The sequence below is a fragment of the Macaca nemestrina genome, chromosome 5, assembly GCF_043159975.1.
Source record: "Macaca nemestrina isolate mMacNem1 chromosome 5, mMacNem.hap1, whole genome shotgun sequence".
Classification (NCBI taxonomy): domain Eukaryota; kingdom Metazoa; phylum Chordata; class Mammalia; order Primates; family Cercopithecidae; genus Macaca; species Macaca nemestrina.
The window spans coordinates 181,437,520-181,459,827 of record NC_092129.1 but is presented as its reverse complement, the minus strand read 5'-3'; the positions used below and the strand labels follow the sequence as shown (position 1 = coordinate 181,459,827).

Sequence of the window (22,308 nt, the reverse complement as noted above, 5' to 3'; positions counted from 1 at the left end):
GCGGGCGGACGCGGGAGCTGCGGACGTGAGGCATGAGCGGCGCCCTCCCCCGGCCCGCGAGCGTCCTGCTGGCTCCCCGAGCGAGGGTCGCGCGGCGCTGGGCCTAGCGGAGGGCATCGGAGGCCTCGGCGTGTGCACGGGCTGCTGCGGCAGCGCCTGGCGCCGGGGAGGGCGGCGGCCGCCATGGAGGTGAGCGGGCCGGAAGACGACCCCTTCCTCTCGCAGCTGCACCAGGTGCAGTGCCCCGTGTGCCAGCAGATGATGCCCGCCGCGCACATCAACTCGCACCTGGACCGCTGTCTGCTGCTCCACCCCGCGGGGCACGCGGAACCCGCGGCCGGGTCGCACCGCGCCGGGGAGCGGGCCAAGGGGCCCTCGCCGCCCGGCGCTAAGAGGCGGCGTCTGTCCGAGAGCTCGGCGCTGAAGCAGCCTGCCACCCCGACGGCAGCCGAGAGCAGCGAGGGCGAAGGCGAGGAGGGCGACGACGGCGGCGAGACCGAGAGCCGCGAGAGCTACGACGCGCCGCCCACGCCCAGCGGCGCCCGCCTCATCCCGGACTTCCCGGTGGCCCGCTCCAGCAGCCCCGGGAGGAAGGGGTCGGGGAAGAGGCCGGCGGCCGCCGCCGCGGCGGGGAGCGCGTCTCCGCGCAGCTGGGACGAGGCGGAGGCGCAGGAGGAGGAGGAGGCTGTGGGCGATGGCGACGGGGACGCTGACGCGGACGCGGACGGCGAGGACGACCCGGGGCACTGGGACGCGGACGCTGCCGAAGCCGCCACCGCCTTTGGGGCCAGTGGCGGGGGCCGCCCGCACCCCCGGGCGCTGGCGGCCGAGGAGATCCGACAGATGCTCCAGGGCAAGCCGCTGGCCGACACGATGCGTCCTGACACGCTGCAGGACTACTTCGGGCAGAGCAGGGCCGTGGGCCAGGATACCCTGCTGCGCTCGCTGCTGGAGACCAACGAAATCCCCTCGCTTATCCTGTGGGGGCCGCCGGGCTGCGGCAAGGTGAGTGCAGCCTTGGCCGCGGGGCTTCCGTCGTTCCCTCGGCGGTGGATGCAGCTGACGGTCGGAGAGCCGGGTGTGCTGCCCCCCGGAGAAGCCGCCTGACTCTCCTGGATAAGAGGGCCCAGGGGCGCAGACGCAGGCTGGGCTGGGGCAGTGCCTGGTCCACAGGTGGAGTCTGTGATGGGCGTGAAAAGGGTACACACCCCCAGATTCGGAAGGCAGGCTTGCCGGGTTTTCAAAAGGACGATGTCTGTGAATCCATAGTTTTACAAGATATGGACTCTTAGATTTGATCTGCCTTTATCGTTCTCCCCGCCCTCTCCCCAGACTTTGATTTAGTAACCGAATTCGCAAGGAATCAGCGTGTTTAAATTGTAAAGAAACGTGTATATTCCGTTTGTACGTAAAACGGTTTCAGCTTTGAAAAAAAACGAATTCTGTTGTGCTTCCTTCCCTTTCCTCTAGTTGTTGGTTTAACAGACTGGTATTTATTTATTCTTGAGAATATGTTTATTTAACATTCTTATATTCTTGAGGATATATTTATTTTACTAAATATACTCACATATATTTACAAAACTAACATAAAAACTTTTTCATCTGCAAGTCATTTTCATCCGGTATTTCCGTAACTTTTCTCATAATGCCTTGTACTCTAGAGAAGAAATATCCGTGCATTTTGGTGTCCAGTTCTATGTCCCTTCGTGAGGGGTTAGCACAAGTCCAGACGAGGGCAGTTAGGATATTGTGAGTCTAGAAAGCATGTCATTGGAAAAACACTTGAGAAAAAATGGAGGAGGTGAGCCAGAAAACAGAGAAAGCTAAGAAGTGCTTAAGTACAGGATGCTCTTTTATCCAGAATAAGGGAGAACCAGCATCAGGGAGGGAAAGGGAGAATTCAGGGGTCAAACTGTAGAGAGTTCTTGTAGCTTTGAGATTCAGACTCCTTTGCACACAAGGCTTTTATGATTTTTCTCCTATTTTTCTTTCCAGCTTTATCTCCCACAACTTAACCACACCCCCACACCCCCTTAAACTCCAGTTCCTGGAATGAATTGCCCTTTTTCTGCCTTCTTGTTCGCACTCGTGCCTTCCCTTTGGCCAGGAATAAACCAGATCTATCCCAAATAAGATTTTATGATGATGGTGGTCAAATTGTTGACGTCTGTCCCCATGGATTTAGTTGTTAACCCCATTTAAGGGATTGAACAGTATCATTCTTAGTAATTGGGAAGTCTTTACATACGATCATGAGAATGGATAATCAGCTGTTGGTGGCCCCAGACAGCAAGAAGGTCTTTAGGGAGACGAGTGGGTGAGCTCATCCCACCTACCAGATGCCAGGCAAGAGGTTTGGGTGGTTCAGGCTGCTCAGTGAGGTGGGCGTTGGTCATTTGCAAGCCTAGGCATCTGTGACATCCTAACCTGATTCCAAAAGGCAGGCTAGCAGGGATTTGGTAAAGAAGCAGCCACAGAATGGGTGCTCTACAACTTTTAGAAAGCAAAAGTGCCACCTTTCCATTCAGGTGCAGATTTGTCCCACTCATTAAACAGTCTTCCGTTTTTCTTTATTCTCATCCTTTAGTGCTAATAACAATAACAACATTCATATTAATAACAGCATATACATATTTGTCGAGCACCCAAGAAGTGCTTTACTTGGGTCTCCTTGGTTTTCTAGTAAGTGCTAATGTGACCCCAATGCTGCCCTTCATCTCCTACCAGAGTGAACATGCAGAAATGGCCTGCAGCCATCTCAAATGCTGGGTCGATGTCATTGGTCTCAAGGCAGATGCTCCCTCACCCTCCTTTTCTCAGCTGTGCTGAGCTTCCAGTTGTGGTTCTGTGATGAGCTCTGCACCTAGGTCCTTCAGCAGCAGCGCTGTCTTGGCTGGAGGAAGGAGAATTTTCTCTTTGGTGAGAGGTCACAGCTGTCACTCTGCTAAATCAAGACAGCTGCTCTTTACTGGGATTCCAGAGATCTTAAAGAGTCCCCCAAAAAGGAATCAAAGGTAGTTAGGGACAGAGGAGAAAAGGTCAGGATTAGCCTAAGGTTTAGCTACTTTCCTGTTTTATTTATAATGTTGGTTTTTGTTTTTTTGTTTGTAAATGTACTGTGGTATTTTTACTTGTATCTGTGCTGCTAAGCATTCTTCAGAGTTCAAGTCGTTTGGCAAATAGTGATGCTGCTTGTAGTAGTTCCCATGGGTGCTGGTCTCTCTGTGTCTTATCAGCTTTTCAAACTCTATCTATGTCATCTTTTCTAGACCACTCTGGCTCACATCATAGCCAACAACAGCAAGAAACATAGCATAAGGTTTGTGACATTATCTGCAACAAATGCCAAGACAAATGATGTGCGAGATGTCATAAAACAAGCTCAAAATGAAAAGAGCTTTTTCAAAAGGAAAACCGTCCTTTTTATTGATGAGATTCATCGGTTCAATAAATCTCAGCAGGTATATTAACTTCCTTCTACCTTTTGGTCGTTGTGAACATCAAACAATATAAAGTATGTGAGATCACTATACAAATGCTAGAGACTTATTATTGTGAGCTTTGTTTACAAAGAAGCATAGGCTTGTCAACCCATCTCCTTCAAGCCTATTTCCCCATACTTAGTGTTTTTTGGTCATAAGAAAATGCTTTATCTATCTGATAAATGAAATGTTTGGTATATCCCTGAGCTATACATATCAGAAAAGCAGCTTTGAATCAAATTTTCCAGTTTTCAAAGTTTTTAATCTAAATACTAGGAGTCATTGTGAACAGTAAAATAATGATTTTAAGATCATTATTTTAACAGGTTTTTAAAAATTTCTTTAACAGTATTTTTATTTTCAAAATTAATCTGTATTTTCTGTAACTCTAAGCTCTCTTCAAGGTGAGTGTTGGAAGAGCTAATGATTACTGTTTATTTAAATGGCTTTCTGAAATAAAAGGCACAAGCTGTTTTTATAAACAAAGCCACTTTGGGATTTAAAAAAATAGACATTAAAATTTTACCAGGCTAAGATCTGGGAGCTATACTCTAAATAAAAACAAAATAAAGTTTAGGCGTAACTTTTTAGTGTATTTTGTTGCAACTTTTTAATCATACACAGACTGTTTCACAAAACTCTACTAAGCCTTTTTTGAACCTTTTTTAATAAACAGACCCTTTTAAAGTTCTGATGGAATGTTAGCATTCTAGGTGTCATACTGGACCATTGGCTCATCTTAGTATTTTTTTCCCATAAAACAGCATAATGACCAACTTTGTCAGGAATAATACTATGATTGAGTACTTGCAGTGGAATAAGATTCTGAAAGTGTTAATGTTTTTGTGTGTTCTTTCTCGTCTGTAAATAAATAGGTGTTACATACAAGCTATGTGCCAGTTCAGCCTTGGGTAGAAGATGCTTTTCTGAGTAAAGAAATCATTTATGTTGAAACTAAGTTAGAATTCTACTTAAAGCTATTAGTCTACGTAGCAGCAAGAGATCAGGCGTAGACAGTCATTCCAGAAGATGTGTTTTAGACTTAAAAGCAAGAGTCGTACTCCCCCAAATATTGCGTCCATATTCAATGAATATAAGGCTGCTGCTATTCCTGAACTCGAGAGAGAAAAATGAGGAAAAGAAAGGAATGGATAGCCAACTTACATAGGATTCTGCCGGTGGCTGTTGACTGGAATCACTTTTTTCTGTTTTCCTCCCATGATTAGGACACTTTCCTTCCTCACGTGGAATGTGGCACGATCACTCTGATTGGGGCAACCACTGAAAACCCTTCCTTCCAGGTCAACGCTGCTCTTCTGAGCCGCTGTCGAGTGATTGTTCTTGAGAAGCTTCCAGTAGAGGCAATGGTGACTATTTTAATGCGAGCGATCAACTCCCTGGGAATCCACGTCCTAGACTCTAGCCGTCCCACTGACCCTCTGAGCCACAGCAGCAACAGCAGCTCAGAGTAAGTTGACAGTGTGCGGCGTCCCGGGGGCACACACCTCCCCGAGAGTCCTCTGGCAGGGGGCCAGAAAGGGCCGGGCATCAGTGAGGAGAGGGTGGGGACAGAGAAGAAATGTTGGTCCGCCCGTAATGAAAATAAAAGAGGAGGGAAATGTTCGATTATACCTAACAAAGGTATCCCTGCAAACTTTAAGATGCATTTTCTAGCCTCTAATGTGTGTTTCTATAATTCTTCAAGCTTTAACTTTGCTTTGTTGTTTTAGTTCTTGGGTGTTTGCTTTTGTGCTTAGGGTTCTTTGGGAAGCCGCATTGATTACTTGAAAGGCTTTATGTCCCTCATTGATGATTTGAAAGGGTTTATGTCCCTCACTGAATAGAACAAGTAAATAGATACTCCCCAGATTTACCACACAACTCTTTTGAGCATTGTAAACTTGTTTCACTTTCTTTTGAACCTGCAGTTTAGTATTTTGTTAAAAAAAAATCAGGTAAAAATTAATGTAACTTGTAACCTTAAAATTATGCAATCATTTTTACATGCTTGAAACTCAACTTCATGAAAGTAAAGGAATGTTAACTGAAAATGACATTAGAGGCTGCCCCTATCCTTTTGGTGACCTATTTCTGCATGATGAGTACCACATGAGCTCATTAATGCACCGAGTATGTATCATAGGTAATCAGTCTGATTTCTTGGGTCAGAGGTTTTCCTTTTTTCGTATGAGAGCATGTTCTTCAGATGGTATTTGTTCTTGTGCTGGCTGAAGTACTGCTGGGGGACATAATCTGGTCTGATGAGGGGCTGTTGCCCACCTCCTCCTGCTGTGGACTCTGCAGCTGCTCCCGCCTGCCCTGAGGCCAAGTTCTGGAGCCACTTTTCTGTGAGGATTAAAGTACAAGGCATAGTTTTAGGCTCAGGGTTTAGGTTTCAACAGGCTCTCCCTATGTGTCTGGCCCCATTTGCTCCTGTCTGAGATGGAGGAAGAATTCTGCCGTGTCTCATGAAAGCCTTGCAACATTTGGCCCGTGGACCACTGGGTAGGACAGAGTGGCCTCGTTTTGGAATCCCGTTGTGATGGGGATAGCCATGAGATCTGTGGCCACAAGCAGTGTGTGGAACCTGCTGTTATCAGCCACATGGACTCATACTGAGAAGCCCTTTATGTGGTGGGCATTTGTCAGAGCCTAAGGGGGCTGCCAGCTCCTCACATCTAGTACAGGTTTAGTATCCCAAATCTGAAATCCAAAATGCTGCCACATCTAACGCTTTTTGAGCACCTTCATGATACTCAAAGGAAATGCTTATTGGAACGCTTCAGATTTCTGGATTTTGGGTTGCTCATTTGGTAAGTATATAATACAAATATTGTAAAATCAAAAAAATATGAAAATCAAACCACTTCTGGTCCCAGGCACTTCAGATGTGGGATACTCAACCTGTGTAGCTTTCCTGTAACAGAAATCTCATCACAGACTCATAGAAACACATGGTAAAGACAAACTGAAAGAAAAGGGGGGAAATCCTAACTTGTTTCATGTTTGTGTGTGTGCTTTGTTCTGTGTACTGGTTATTGTAATGTGTCTGCAACTTAATATTCTGCATGGAGCTACTTGTCTAGGGTGATTTTTATTGATTTCATGTCATCAGTTCATGAAATAGAATATGAAATCAATAATTAATATTGATGACGTGAAGTTAATAATAATCAGTTCACTCAGATGCCCTCAGGTTTTTCGCCTCTCCCTAGTCACTTCCCTGCAAGAATTTAAATGAAATGAGAAAGGCGGCGGCCAAGGAGCTCATCCTTGTGAGAAGAATTGCTGTGTTTTATTATTAAAAATCCTCAGGTGATTTGCAGGCACATTAAAGTTTGAGAAGATCAAGTGAAATAATTAAGATTTAGTTGTTGAAACTGATATAAAAATGAGCTAGAGATTCTTAATCTGCTAAAATTGCTTTTCAGAGAAAACCTCCCATATCCAGTAAATGATTTACTATTTCCACTACCACTTGCTTAGACTTGATCCCAATTATATGTGCTGTCTTGTGTCCCCTGCTTTCCTGGGAAGACTGTGAGGACAGGAGCTTGACCTTGCTCACATCACCAGCACAGTGCCTGGCGCACATTGTGTGCTTGATGAGTGGTTTGGAAATGAATAAATCCTAGCTTTCAATATGAGAAAAGTAGTTTAATATTTTTGTATTATCCAGCATAAGGGATAATTACCCAGGTATCAGGAGCCTTTTTCTTTAATACTGTTGCCCTTTTCATCAGCAGCAAGCAGAGTAAAATAAAAGAATATTAAGCTTAAATCCATTAATTGGTCTACTTGTTAGCAATTCTAGCAAGAAGTTAAGTTAGGAGATATCATAGGCCACAGAAAGAACTCTTGCAAGTGATTTCCAACTACAAGTACCTGCCACCCCAACTGTCATGGATAATGAAGAGTGGATTATGATACCTTTAGTTGTTTTAGGTAAAATTTTGCTTTCCAATCCCTGTTGACAGCTATATATACATCCTTTTGCATATAAATCAGATTTGGTGATGCTAATCTAGTTGAAAGATAAGATTTTTAACCCCAAATACTGACTTTCTCTCTCCGGGAAGCTATTGGTGTGCATTTGTATTCTTGTGTCATGTTTTGGTGCCCTAGATAGCAACTAGAACATTTACAGAGAAGTCCCAGGCTGTTGAACTGCACGTGAGAGGAGGTGAGCAGGGCACTGGATTTGGAAACTAATCAAGCTGCCGCTTAGCCGTTCTTGATTGCACTTGAGGAATTGTGAGTTGTCACACAGTATACTCATGTAAGTGATAAATTCCCATTAAAGTGAAATAAGTGTTCCTTTTTTAAAAAAAAATAGTCCCTCCTATAGTTATTATTCAGTCAAAATTGAAGCTCCTGCATATGCTAGGCATTGGCTGAGGGTTGAAAAGCTTGTTCCTGTGCCTTGACAGGGAACACAGTATGATGAAGGCTAGGGAAGCAGGTCCACTTCCAGTGCCATGCTTATACGCCAAGTATGGTGGGCATAGAGAAGAAGCATTCAGAATATGTGAAATCCAGTATTTCACCTCCTAGCTGAGGGGATGCGGAGTTGAGTTTTGAAGGATAAATGGAATTTAACTGAGTGAAATAGAAATCTCATTGTCTATGCCATAGTTGCTTTGGTTTGTATGGCTAAGCAACAGTGTTCAGGTATTTTGCTCTCCAAAAAATATTTGGGTCACATGGTACTAACAGTGAAGCATGCTATCTGCTCCGGGTTAATTTTGGAAGCCAGGAAAAAAATGTCCATGATTCGTGATACGATGAATGAGCTTGTGCTGCTGAAAATGAAAAAGTAAACTAGCATTTCATCATCCTGCACTACTTGCTGCTTTGAAGGAGTGTAGATTCCTAGGTCATAGAATATATACATATTCAAAAACACTCCTAAAGAATCAATTCTTTGTGAACCAGATAGAGGATACAAGTCTTTGGAGATCAAGACAGTGCAATGAGAAGCCATAACTGCCCTCTGCCTAGCTAGGCTGAGTTCCAAGAGGTGGCTGGAAGACCGAAAGTGGCGTCTGTCCCTGGGTAAGGGCTGTGGCGTAACTGGGTCTGGGGCTTTTCTCTAACCATCTGGAGAGGAGAGCCCCTGACAAACTGGCCCCCACGCGAGGTGGCTGTGGATTCTTTCTTCTTTTTATAAAAGTTTAAATTGTTTTAAGTAATCTTTTCTGCCATTGAATAGAAAGAAAGGTAGTAGAACTCTAGAATACAAGGTCCTGGCCAGAATAAATGGTTGGTATAGAGTAGATTTCAATATTTTTATTTAAAAATGTGTTTTAAGTACAATTAATATAGTGCATTAACATAGCTGTTTTAATGTAAGGGTGCATTAAAATAATGCCATAAAAGTACCAGCAGCCAGAACCACAGATCTCATGGTCCTTGGATGCATTTCCTGTGGCTGCTGTAACAATTGTCACAAACCGGGGGGCTCAGAACACAGAGCTTTATCCTAACAGTTCTGGAAGCTGGAGACCAGAATCAAGGTATCAGCAAGGCCATGCTCTCATCCAGCATCTGATGGCTCTTGGCATTCCTTGGCTTGTGACCATGTCACTCCAGTCTCTACATCCATCTTCATGTGGTGGCCTTCTCTGTGTCCTTATGTCTTCTCTTTTTCTGTGTTTTATAAGGACATTTGTCATTGGATTTAAGGTACACTCTAAATCCAGGATGATTTCATCTTGAGACCCTTAGTTACATCTACAAAGACCCTATTTCTAAATAAAGTCACATTCACAGGTTCCAGGGATTAGGACTTACATCTTTTGAGGTCACTATTCAACCCACTACAGACCCCTACCAAGTAATGTAATTTGGAAAGGCATGTACCTCCATGGGATTAAACAGAAAGATGCCATCATCTGAAATGTACCTTCTCTCTTTGTGGAGAAAGTCAGTTTTGTTTTGCTTTGCTTTCACCCTGGTGTTATGGAAGCGGCAGCATCTGGGATTCTCCCTTGAGTATGTGCAGTTCTGGAGAGTATGCTGTTGCACAGTCTGATGAGGGTGATTCTTCTCACTGTTGATACCAATAGCAGTGCTTGTCCAGTCTCATGACATGGCAGGCACTGCTCTACGCGTTCCACATCTTAGGCTCATTCAGTCCTCAATACAGCTCTGCAAAGTAAGTCTCATTACCTCCCATTTACTAGATGAGGAAACTGAGGCACAAAAAGGTTAAGTAACGCCCAAGACCCACCAGCTTCAATGTGCTGGAACCAGTGTTTAAGGCACGTCTTTCTCCTCACTGACTTCAAGTGCTGCAAGGGGTTGGGGTGCCAGGTTTACAGAGGATGGACCCACTGCTGGGCTTTTCCATTCTGACTTTTCTCTCTTGGCACTTCTTTGTGTAAGAGCAACTCTGTATCCATTTGTAATGGATTAGGAACAAACTCCTTCCATCTGTAAAGCAGCAGGAGAGCCTTTTAACCAAATCTGCACATCCGGCTTCCCTGGGATACATTGTAGAAACATACCTTGCCCAGGGTCTGTCCCTGGAGATTGGAGCTCGGTCTATGCTAGGTAAGGTACATATGGCTGTATTTGTGTCTCACTTGATACATATCCCTAGTGGAGAACCTCTACACAGCAGTTATCACCCTGACCATGAAATGTTCCTTTTCCTTAGTGAAAGAGATTTGTGGGGGTTGGTTTGTAATTTAGAGAGGGAGAGTTTAACCAAGCCATGCACATTCTCTCGTTCTACCATGAAATAACAGGTACATTTTTACTTACTACACTCCTCCAACTTACACATCAAGCAATCTAAGTAGTGTCCTCCAAATCCCAGTATTACCCAATGTGTGGAAAACTTCAGGATTTAGGCACCTGGAAGAAGAAAGAAGAGAGCTTCCTATATTCTTTAAGATTAAAGCCCTTCTCGTCAGTTGGAGAGGCTAAGCTCTCTAAGTCTGCTTTTATCTCTAGGTTTTGTTAACTAGAAATAGAATCTTTTCTAATGCATTTATTTTAACCAATTTTATTATGAATAGTGTTTTATTATAACATAATTGACTTCCTATTGTTTATTTCCATGTAGGATGTTATGACATTTTGGGCAGTCTATCCCCAGAATAGATCTCATCTCTTTTTATTGTATTCCACCTTTGGAAGGTTATTTTTAAATTCTGAACATTTTATAAATATATGCTTAAATTTAAAAATAATTGTAAATTCTCTAGACTGGGAACACTCTTTCAAAATAGTTTGTGCAGCAGTTGCTGTTTGCTGAGGGATTTTGCCAATATCAGTACAACTATCCCTTCATCATTCTTGGCATGAGTTCTCTCGTGGGCTCCCCATTCTAAGATCTCAAGGTATTTTAGTATATCCTACCTTGTTCTTCAGAACTTAGTAAATGGGAGTTCGAGATCTATTTGGTGTTTAAGTGGAACCTTTCCTGCTCAGCCTTCTTCACAGTGAGTCTCCATTTTTTAATTTTCTTGTGTGATCCTTGTGAATGCTGTCAGCAGTTCCTGTATTACTTGGACAGAGTTGCCGACAGTTTGATCTGGGCCTGGAAATTCTTCCTTTTTTTGGACAGGGTTGAAATTTAAAATGTGGATTATGCCCAAGGGGAGGAAGAAGAAGGGAGTGGCGGGAGCTCAGGTAGCTTTCGTTGTGGCAGCACCTCCATTCCCCGTGACTCCAAACCAGAAGAGTGGAACCACTTGTACTTTGGTCAGGAGTTTAAAAGCCAAAGGAAGACCTTATTTTCCAACCACATAAAATCCATAATCATTGCTAAAGACTGACTCACAGCATACTGTTCGTAAATCTGTGGAGCAGACTGCTAGTCGGCTTCTCTCTTCATTAATGCGGCCTGCCTCCCTCTCTGTATATGAGGACTAATGGAAATGAGGCTGTTTCTACTAGTAAATACCATGGTATATAAGGCTACCCATCTTGTCACTGTCCCAAGAGCACGCCATGCCCCTAAATGCATACAGAAGACAAATTCATGGAGAAGGGATACATACCAAAATACTAACGTCAAGGTAGTCTAGGGGAAGGTGAATTTTCTCCCTTTGTCTGTTTTTAAAATTTAATGTAAATTTTTTATAAGTAAATATTGACAGGTCTGAGAAGCTTGCATTTATTTAATGGTTAAGGATGTCAAACTATACAAAATATGGTCCCAATTTTTGTTTTAAAAGTTAGCCGTAAGGTTGATGGCTGCATGGGTGAGTGTGTCATAAATTCAACAATTGACACAGTAGCTTTCATTCTCCCGTGAAATAACAGGTACATTTTTATCTCTCGGTGCTGGAAATAAGGATTCTTTTTGTTTTCTCTATACTTTCCATATAATTTATAAGAAGTAAAGGTTTCACTCTGAGATTATGATGAAACTGAAGTTAGTCTGTTTATTGTGCAAATATCGGATGCCTATCATCTATCAGGTCTGGGAATACAAAGAAAGAATAAAATATTCCTGTCCTTGAGGTGCTCAACATGTAGTAGGGATGGAGACATGATGAATGTAACGTAATCAACACACAACCCAACCATGGTGCAGGATATAGGCTGGTTCAGTCTGTTAGGATCCACTGGGGCTCCTGCTTTGACTCCTTTTTCTTCCCTCAATTGTCCTAAAGGCTTTTTGTTGCTAGGCAGCTTTCCAAGGAGAGAGAATCCATTGTTTTTACTAGTTCTGAGGCGGAAATGAGATGCCCAAGCAGCTTCTGTTCTCCCTGCCTGTCTTCCCACACCGGCTGAGTGCAGTAAGGGGCCGAGTGCACCCTTCCCTCTCAGGCATGTCACGTACTGCCACACCCTCTGATACTGGTCCTTCCCCGTACATTTTCTTTAGTGTATGTTCTGTCCGTCATTATCTTCTAAATCATCTTCCGGAAGACTTGCTAACTAACTTCTGGCTGAGAAGTGATCACAGGCTTCGTAGAGTGCCAGCGACACGGCCTTGGTGTGTGTTTTCTGGTGTTCCGGTGAGGCCTGCTGAGAGAATGCCACCATCAGGAGAGAGAAAGATGGGTCTCCGGGCTGCACCAGTGGGTGGGGCCCAGGCAATTGGCACGAGTAAGGAGAGAGTCCTTTGTTGTAAAGCTGGTGCTGGCCAGGTGTCTTAGGTGTGGTGAGAGACCCACAAGGAATAACTGGAAATCAGCTTCGGTAAATGTGGGGGTGAGACGAGGCATCTTTAAGACATTAGGAACAAATCCTTCCATGAATGAAATGCAGATTGGTGTTATCCGGGTTACTCAGTGAGCAGAGTAGTGTCAGTGAGTGGGTGTATGGTGAGGGGTTCTGCATTGATCCAGCAGACAAGCTGGGTCCCCTTTGGAAACCGCCACCCCTCCCCGGTCCAGCCCCCATTGGTGTCTGCACGCTGTTTTCCAGGTAGCTGATTCGGACAGTCCTGATGGACTGACTTACTGTAGATGTTCTCGGCTGAATGTTGATAGTGACATGGTGAACTGTAACTGAAAAATTACTTTGTTGCTGCACAAATGTGCAGCTAGCAGCTCAGCCAGGAATAATATAAGACCCCACTAAGTCATGAAATGTGTTAGATATCTTGTTTAACTCGACTAGGAATAGAAAATTTTACTGAATTAGCCTTCTGATCATAGTTAGATCTTATTTGTGAGGGTCTAAATTTAGAAATGTGGCTGTTAGTTTTAGTCCCGATGTTCGGAGAGAGGCGAGGTGGCTTACCCAGGGTCTCATGGCTATGTACCAGCAGCCTTCTCGTCGCTTCCCGGGCTCATGACCTCTCTGCTGCCCTGTGCGGATTTTGCATGATTAGTGCCCACTGTGAGATGACCCACTGCAGCCTCCATAATGCCCCAGGCCAAGATTCCTGAGACCTGCTTCTAGGACCTGCTGTGCTCACAGTAATGAGGGACCCAGTTTGTTGTTTTTAAAATGAGGGAATTGACCTGCATGATCTGGAGCCCTTCAGAGCTGGTATTCAGATGTAATGCTGTCTGTCCCCTGTGTGGAAAGTGGTCTGAGCACGCCTGTCTCACAGGGATGTGGGCCGCATTTGGAACATGTTTTCCATACACGGTGATGAGGTGCTAGCATTTCTAATAAAGTTTTCGCTGTTCTGTAGGGTAGAACCAGAGAGACCACCTGTCAACAGTGACTTTCCAGGCCAGTCATTGTCTGTTTCACACAAACCTAGATGTGTGAACCTATGCAGTGAGATACCCTCGACACTCATAAGATACAGGGCAGTAACCTGGTGACTTAGGAGACCCAGCCAGTTCGTAGTCTTGGTGATGCTTAAGCACATTGACAAAGGTGAGAATAAGAGGCAAATGCCTTGAACTCTTCAGCGTCCTTGCCGAGAAGTATGAGTTTCTAAGACATGTGCAGAATAAGAAGTACGCAGCCTGAGTGGGACAGTAACTAACCCTGGTTGTGTTTCAGGCCGGCCATGTTCATAGAGGATAAAGCAGTAGACACCCTGGCTTACCTCAGTGACGGTGACGCCCGAGCTGGGTTGAACGGACTGCAGCTGGCGGTGCTGGCTAGGTTAAGCTCTAGGAAGATGTTCTGTAAGAAGAGTGGGCAATCCTATTCTCCCAGTAGAGTTCTGATCACAGAGAATGACGTGAAGGAGGGCCTACAGCGATCCCACATTTTATACGACCGGGCAGGTAAGTCATTGACCTGTGGAAAGAGTGAGACTGTATGGAAAGAAGTGTGTGCACACATTCTCATTTCCAGAAGCCTGACTTTCAGCTGAGTCCAAAGCATTCCAGTGATTCTCAGGTGGATCTCCATGTTGGTATTAAGCCTTCCACACAGGGCTGACCTTTCCAAAGAGAGGCATGAAGCAGAGGCTGCCCTGTTGAGAATCTAGAGGAGTTTTGGGGTTGGAAATGGCAGGCTGCACATTCACCTTAGAAGGTAGTTGGCTATTCCCCACCTTGTAGAATACAATCACTTTTGAAAGCCTGTGCCTTCACTTGACAGTGAATATGTTTTGTGATGATTTACAGTGGCAGTAAATAAAAAGAGGGCTTTTGCCATAATGACGTACTAGTTTGAATTGAGAATTAAAATGCTTTATTTCTAGAGTCGATACTAAAAAATAAATTGTCATGGATCTTGAAGTTTTTATTTTATGTAGTAGCTTTTTCAAAAATTTAATTTTGCTGTGTGCACTTAATCTGTTTGTGTAGAACTGCATTTACAGATAGCAGATTTGATACCAGCTCTTATTAAATCTGTGACCTGCCAATATTAAATGTCATTAGCACAGCACGTTTGCATCTTTTTATAAAAGAAGTGGGAGGTGAAGATAACATACTGTAGATGAGCAAACTGCTGCTGCTTGAGCATTTGTGGGACTTTGGATGGAGTCATATTGCAGTAACTGTGGAATATAATTTCCACATTTTTAAAGGCTGTGCCAGAAAAGGAAGCTGATAATTGAATGTTCCAGATCTCACGTAGGCTGTGCCACGTGACAGTGGAGAGTCCTTACTGGTTAGAGAAGGGGTGGAGGGGCTTAAGCATGACTTTGGTTCCAGGCACTGCCTCTTTGTGGGTGAGCACACCCACTGCATGACCTTGGGGGGCTGACCAAAGCTTTCTGGCTTTAGCGTGCCTCAGCTGATGGCAGCTCGGGGCTGTTCATTAGTGCTAAGGACACACTGGCAAGTTGAACAGACAATCCTGTCTACATTGTGGCGTGAGTGTGCCCGCAGCGGGGCCTTCTCACATGGCTGGCTCTCCCCTGTGCTCTGGAGCATGATGGGAATGCTTGGAAAGTCTGGAAAGCAACGCGTTCTAGGTGTAGAGCCCTGCTTAACTTTTGGCCAAACAGAAAAATTGTAGATATGAACCAGATAAAAGATTTTAAGACATTAAAAAATCTCACCATGCCAGGATCTCCATGGTTTCTCAGGTGCAGCAGCAGCGGTCTCTCTCCCTTGTTGTAGGTGTCCCAAAGGGTTTGCCTTGTTTTGGTTGGAACGACTAGGACTGTTCTTCGACATTTTATCAGACTGTCAGTTGAGATCTGTATAACATGGCCTTCACTAACACTCAGCCATCGAGTATTTTATAGGTATATTCATTTTTGACATTCTCAAAATAACTTTATGGAGATAGCTATTAATATTACCCCCATTTTAAGATAACAAAACTTGCCTGCGTTCACAAAGCAAGCAGTGAAACTGACCCTTAAATCCAGGTCTGACTGGTCCCCAAGACTGTCCTTCCCCCCATCCGCGTTTGCCTCCCACCAGCCTTGCCATGCTGTTACTGATCTCACCCATTACCTCATGCTCCTGAGAGGGGCCACCCCTCCAGGCACGTACACACAGGGCGGATCTTGGAGGGGTTCAGTCCTAGGAATCCCACTTCTGGAGCCCCACGTTGCAGAACGCGGCACAGTGGGGATCACTTTGTCTGTAGCTCGGAGCTGGGGGGCGGTGGAGGCTGCCTCGTGCCACAGCCTTAAGAACCCCACATCCTACACATCTTCCTAGTATGAGCTCACACACCCCACCCCAGTGCAGCATGTCTGCCCCACAGTGGATCCGCAGACGTGTAAATATCATTCGGATCCTGGAGAAAGCTGCTTTTCCAGGCTTTGCTCTATAAATAGGGATGGTGGAAGCATTGCCCTGGAAACCTGTTAGCTTATACTCTTGGGCCTTTTTATAACTTGAGTGAGACAAAGACCCACCCCCGGAGTTGTTATTATTTTTTTATATGTCACCTAGTACATAGTTACCCACTAGTAGGATCCAGTGATGTTTCTGCATCAGAGTGAAGGAATTTCTAAATGAGAGCAAACTCTTTGCCATGCATTGACGTCAGGGTTCTATATAAATCGGTGAAGTTCAGGTTATAAAGCAGTATGTAATCAAAGCAAACATGGAAGGTGGCATAGAATAATACTAGTATCTTTCACTGTTGCAAAAGAATCTTTCTACAGTGCCTGCTCTGTGCCAGGCATGTGTTATTTAATACAGCCCTGTGAGGTAAGTGATCTCGTTGTTCCCATTTTACAGATGAGAAACCTGAGGCACAGTGAGGATCAGGAACTTGCCCATGGCCCATGAGCTTGGGGGTCCAGCCCAGGCTGCCTGGTCCCGGAGGCTGTGCTCTTGTCCGTTACACTGGTGGTACTGGTACTGCCCTGACATTGACAACGTGGGAAAAGATGACTCACCTGTGTGGGGGAGTTTAAATTTGACATAAAGTGGCCCGGGTCGTTTCTTCCGGCCCCCGTGCCCGTGAGTTTAGCCAGGCCTGTTATCTGCTACCCTCTTCCCCGCCTTCCTCCACCCTGCGAAGGAGCAGAGCGTAGCCAGAGTGCCTGGGCCAGCAGGATGAGGGAGTGGGCCAGAAGCATGCAGATTTCATCCAGGACACCCTCTCTGCCAGTGTCCATAGCACTCTGACTGCACCAGGAGTCCTGCACAGGAGACACTCCGTTCATCCTCAGAAATCCAGTAGCTGGACTGACCCGTCCATCTGCCCTGGTTCTCAGAAACCAGAATCACTTGGGCTGAACCGTAGGTCCTGCAGGTCTTTCCCCTGTGGGCGGCCAGCATCTTCTGCTTGCTCTCTTCTCCACCTGAAGACCAGCTGTCATCTTACCAGCGAGCTCAGCTGCCAGGATTTGACTGGCGCCAGTCGTATTGTGGACGTGGGCTTATGCTGAGCACAGACCAGGTGCTCCTCTGGGAGGAGTGAGACTCACAGGAACACCATCCTGTGCTTTCTCCTGAGGAGAGCGCCCCCTCCTTGAACTTACCTAAGGGACGATGGCCAGAGAATAGTGAAATGTGTGCAGGTGCCACTGCTTAGTTCCTGAGAACTGTTTAGCTGTCACTTTTTGCCCTTAAACATGCCTTTTTTTTAAAGCACATTTCACTGATTTCGTGTGAATCTAGGGTAAAAGTGGGATAAGACCAGGCAGTGAGAGAGTGGACTTCCATACTTTCAGGGCGGGAGCTGGCAGTCCATGTGTCTGTCGATCCTTCTGGGACCCCGCCACACAGGTGTCCCCACAGCAAGGCTGGCAGAAGGAGGTTTAAATGACCACAGGCTTTGGATATCAGAAAGGCAGCTGGAAATGACACTGAGGAACAGATGGGCTGTAACAGCTGCCCTTGCCACTTGGCTCTATATCCTCCTGGCTCCGACCAGGCCCACCGTTGATTTTCCTCCGGTAGATGGTAGGCCACAGGATGGAGCCAGAACGTGAGACTTGCCCTCCCTCCACTCTTGTCTCTGGCAAATCCACCGGCTGGGAGGACCACCTTTCCCAGTGAACGTCCCCTCCCCCCGCCTCTGTGCCTGTGTGTGCAGGTCCATGTGGGCAGCCACAGGTGTCTGCTGCAGCAGCCTCTTCCGCTGAATAGACCTGGGTTACTGAACAGGCTCCCCGGCCCCACAGAGAACAGCGCTGGGGCATGTCCTGGGATAAAGCCCGAGCAGCCGGTCCATCCCACTCAGCACAGTTAAGGCGCTGCCCAAACCTCTTCCTCGGCTTTCTCGGGGCCTTTATTAGCTCAGGCTTCCTGGAAGTCAGCCAGCGGGGGTGCAGATGGCTTGGGCGCACCTCCTGTGAGCTCTGTGTGAGTGGTGCTTTTTGTGATGTCAGGTGAGGAGCATTACAACTGCATCTCCGCCCTGCACAAGTCCATGCGGGGCTCCGACCAGAACGCCTCCCTCTACTGGCTGGCTCGCATGCTGGAGGGAGGGGAGGACCCGCTCTACGTGGCGCGGAGGCTCGTCAGGTTTGCCAGCGAGGACATAGGTGAGTGTGACTGGAGGGTCCCAGAGCCCTGTGTCCGTGAGGGTGGGGAAATGGCTGACAGTTACCTCGTGGCGTCGTCAGGCGTGGCTGGGCGGGGTGGGTAGGGGCGGGAAGGGTAGGGGCGGGAAGAATGTCTCGGGGCTGTGTGAGACCGGCAGGAGAAGACGGGCAGAGGTAAGACTGTGCCTGAGCTCAGTCGTTTATTTCTTGGTGTATGTGCTTTTGAATGTTTGTGTTCATAAAGTCACCATTTTCTGTTTCCTGTTCGGGAATGTTTTTACTAACATGAGTGGCTATTCAGAGTATTGCAATAAGATGAGCCGCTTTTAAATTTGCTTTGAAGTCGGGTGTTCAAGGTTTTCTTTGGGCAGCTCCCGAGGTAGAAATGGAAGACTCTGGACGCTATGTGAAGAAGATCAGGAAAGTCTCCTCTTCTTTGGTCTTAGGGGATGTTTTGTTTTTAGTGTTTCCATCCTGGCGAATGTCTCCATAGCCTTCACTTCTTGTGTTTGTTGTACGGAGACTCATGTTTTTCTAGATGTAGAGTTTTTATCCACACGGCAACAGTTCTTCACACCGCACGGTAACCACTCACTAAACATTTCTTGCATAAGTTCATGTGATCGGAGACTAGAGGTAAGTCAGTCCGTGTTGCTGCATGGGATTGTTTCGGTCACCAAGTGTACAAGCAGTGGTGGCCTGTGGCCGCCTGCACATAGGCCGGGAGGACAGCGGGTGTCATGACTGAAGCTCTCCTTTGTCTGTGTGTGGCAGGTCTGGCAGACCCGTCTGCATTAACACAAGCGGTTGCTGCCTACCAAGGCTGTCACTTCATAGGCATGCCCGAATGTGAGGTAAAGTAATCAGCTCAGTTCTTGCAGACCACTTCCTTTCTCTCTTACGCTCTGTCCCTTTGTAGATTTGAATAAATGTCCCTCCTTCACCATTGATGTATTGGGCCCACTGAGTATGCTGCTTGGCTTTTGAATTCCAATTGTAGACTCTTAGACTCCTAGAGAGGGAAGCCTTCTGTGCCAACGAGGTCATGTTTCAGACTGTCCTCAGGATTCCGGGGTTCAGAGCACATGCTCCACATTTTCCAGGGAGCGGAAATGTTAAAGGAGCTGAACGGGAAGCCTCTGCAAGTTTGCCCCCAGAGCAGCTTCATGTTCATCTCTGTTATACATTGGGGGCTTAAGAAAAGTTTAATTTAGTAAAAAGTCCTTCTGTTAAAAAGAAATGAAGACCACTCACCTGTTTTGCCTCGCACCTCATGGGAGTTTCTTCTCTCTGTGATGGGCGGTTGTCCAGACTGTAGGCTCAAAAGGGGGCTAATGAAGGCATGTGGGGATCTTCTCAGAACCACCTAGAGCTGTGTCAGAAGGGGCTCTGCAGAACGGAAGCTCGGCATCTTGCCAGTAAAATGTGTCCTCTGTGTCATTTAGGTGCTTCTCTCTGTGATAGGTGGTTATCCAGACTGTAGGCACAAAAGGGGCTAATGAAAGCATGTGGGGATCTTCTGAGAAGTACCTAGAGCTGTGCCAGGAGGGGCTCTGCAGAATGGAAGCTCGGCATCTTGCGAGTAAAATGTGTCCTCTGTGTCGTTAGGTGCTTCTGGCCCAGTGTGTGGTCTACTTTGCCAGAGCTCCAAAGTCCATTGAGGTGCACAGCGCCTACAACAACGTCAAAGCCTGCCTGAGGAACCACCAGGGGCCCCTGCCCCCCGTGCCCCTGCACCTGAGGAACGCGCCCACGAGGCTGATGAAGGATCTGGGCTATGGCAAAGGCTATAAGTACAACCCCATGTACAGCGAGCCTGTGGATCAGGAGTACCTGCCTGAAGAGTTGAGGGGAGTCGATTTCTTCAAGCAGAGGAGGTGCTGACTCCTCAGGCCGTGACAGCAGAAGGATGTTGCTTTTTTTAAGAGAGGGCCAGAAAGAAAGAAACTGGATTGCAAAGTTGGTTGCCTGGTGGAAGTTAGAACAGACCAACATTTCGTGCCAGAAATTTAAGAGTCTCATAGGTGGAGGCACAGTTATTTCAACTAAATGTGTAACTTTGAAATTGTGTTCGTTTGCACTTGGTGCAGCGGTTATGCTTATGAAAATATCTGGCAGCTTTGTGCAATGAATTAATGTTATAAGGAATTATCTATTTTGTCATAGTATTTAAGTCATAATGTCATTTCAGAATTCAGTTCTGTAGGATTTTTTTTTCTTTAAAAAATGTATATTCTGGGTAGTTTTAATTGGTAAAAGAAAATGTAATTGTGATTTAATACTGCATAGTGTTTTGGGTATTTTTTTTATATGCAAAGGTCTTATGAGCCAATAAAACTATTTCAAAGTACTCTTGGATTCTGTCATGGTTTTCCTGCCTGGATGCTGGGTACCAGCACTGTCCCATTGCATTTGGGCGGTGGATACTGGGAAGGAGAAATCACCCTAGGTAGGAAGCGTGGGGAGCTTAGTTGAGAAGTCAGCGTTATCTCGTTGAAAGTTAACTCTGATTTCTTTAAAGGAATACATAAAAGAATTCTTCTTTAAATGGCTTGTAGAAGACTCCAGTAGTCCCATGCCCATTCCTCCCCACTTGCCCCGGTTTCTTCTTGCAGCTCCGTATTTCTAAACAGTCATTTTTCTTTTACTTTTTGTGTGTCCTGAACACAAAATACGCCACTCCCCGCTCAGCTGAGCGTTACTTGTCCCTACTGCCACTTCCTCTCCCTCTCCTTAGTCGCGTGTTGTGCATATTCCTACAAGGGTGGCCCCTTCAGGTAGTCGGTTCTCCTCCCGCCGTTGTGCGGTCCCTCCTGGGGTCCTCCTGCCTTGTCTGGGAGGCTCCCTGCTGTCGGCCTGGTCGGTTCTCCTCCCGCTGTTGTGCGATCCCTCCGGGAGTCCTCCTGCCTTGTCTGGAAGGCTGCTGGCTGTTGGCCTGGTGGGTTCTCCTCCCGCCGTTGTGCAGTCCCTCCTAGGGTCCTCCTGCCTTGTCTGGAAGGCTGCCGGCTGTTGGCCTGGGACGTTCTCTGCCTTTATTCTGAGTGAGATTCCCATTTTCTGGAGGCTCCATCCTGCCTTCTTGGTTTATTCCACTCTTTCAGTGCCGCCCAGCCTCTAGTAGTTGTACCAGGCTGGAGGGACTGTACATGGCAGAGGCTGGGCCCCGACTGGCTTCCCTCGTTCTGTCTGGAGTGGTTGCACCGTAGTGTGCAGCTGCCAACCCCGGAATCTCCCTTCGTCATCACCCCGGAGCTTTGCTTTACCTCTCCCTGCGCCCCGTCTGATGACAGGACTGCGCTCTCTGGCACAGGTGGCCTGTACCCTCTAGTAGCTTCATGGAGCAGGGATGTGTGGAGGAAAAATATTTTTAGACCTCGAGAGACTCAAAATGCTTTTATTCTACCTTCAGACATGTCAGAGTTTGGCTAGGAATAAATTGCAGGTAAGAAATTACCATTGTTTTACACTTACCCACATTGCTGTCAAGTTTGAAGGCATCCTGATGTGTGTGGTCTTTTGTTTGTAACCTCTGCCAGCTTGTAGACTCTTCTGTCTTTGCTCCCTGTGTTTTAAAAGTCTGCACTGGGCACTTGGTGGGCCTTTCAACCTGGAAATTCCTGTCTTTCAGTTCTCAGGAAGTTTCTTTTTTTATTCAATAAATTTATTTGTTTATGAAAGACCAGCTCTTGCTCTTTTGCCCAGGCTGGAGTGCAGTGACGCGGTCTCGGCTCACTGCAACCTCCACCTCCCAGGTTCAAGCGATTCTTCTGCCTCAGCCTCCCAAGTAGTTGGGACTACAGGCACCTAACACCACACAAGGCTAATTTTTGTATTTTAAGTAGAGACAGGGTTTCGCCACGTTGGTCAGGCTGGTCTCAAACTCCTGACCTCAGGTGATCCACCCACCTCTGCCTTCCAAAGTGCTGGAATTACAAGCGTGAGCCACCGCGCCTGGCCTCAATAAATATTGAGTGCCTGTTTTATGCTAAGCATTCTTGTTGATGTTGGAGACACATCAGTGAGCAGAAGAGACCAAAA

General features: G+C 46.3%; 2 protein-coding genes across 3 annotated transcripts in view; one reads left to right on the top strand and one right to left on the bottom strand.

Moving 5' to 3' along the window:
* Nucleotides 1-4,729, bottom strand: part of LOC105487309 (myosin light chain kinase family member 4) — a 106,111-nt gene extending 101,382 nt beyond the window's left edge. For both annotated transcript variants that reach the window (XM_011750754.3, XM_024794612.2), the window contains exon 1: nt 4,650-4,729. In XM_011750754.3, the coding sequence (XP_011749056.2) occupies nt 4,650-4,705 (56 nt within the window). In that variant the 5' untranslated portion in view covers nt 4,706-4,729. The remainder of the gene's footprint in view (nt 1-4,649) is intronic.
* LOC105487308 (WRN helicase interacting protein 1) lies at nt 15-20,620 on the top strand. Its single transcript, XM_011750749.2, has 7 exons — nt 15-1,005; nt 3,273-3,464; nt 4,712-4,953; nt 13,914-14,143; nt 18,115-18,270; nt 19,045-19,124; nt 19,879-20,620. The coding sequence occupies exons 1-7, from the start codon at nt 184-186 to the stop codon at nt 20,152-20,154; spliced, it is 1,998 nt and encodes a 665-aa protein (XP_011749051.2). The 5' UTR covers nt 15-183; the 3' UTR covers nt 20,155-20,620.
* The last annotated feature ends 1,688 nt before the right edge of the window (nt 20,621-22,308 follow it).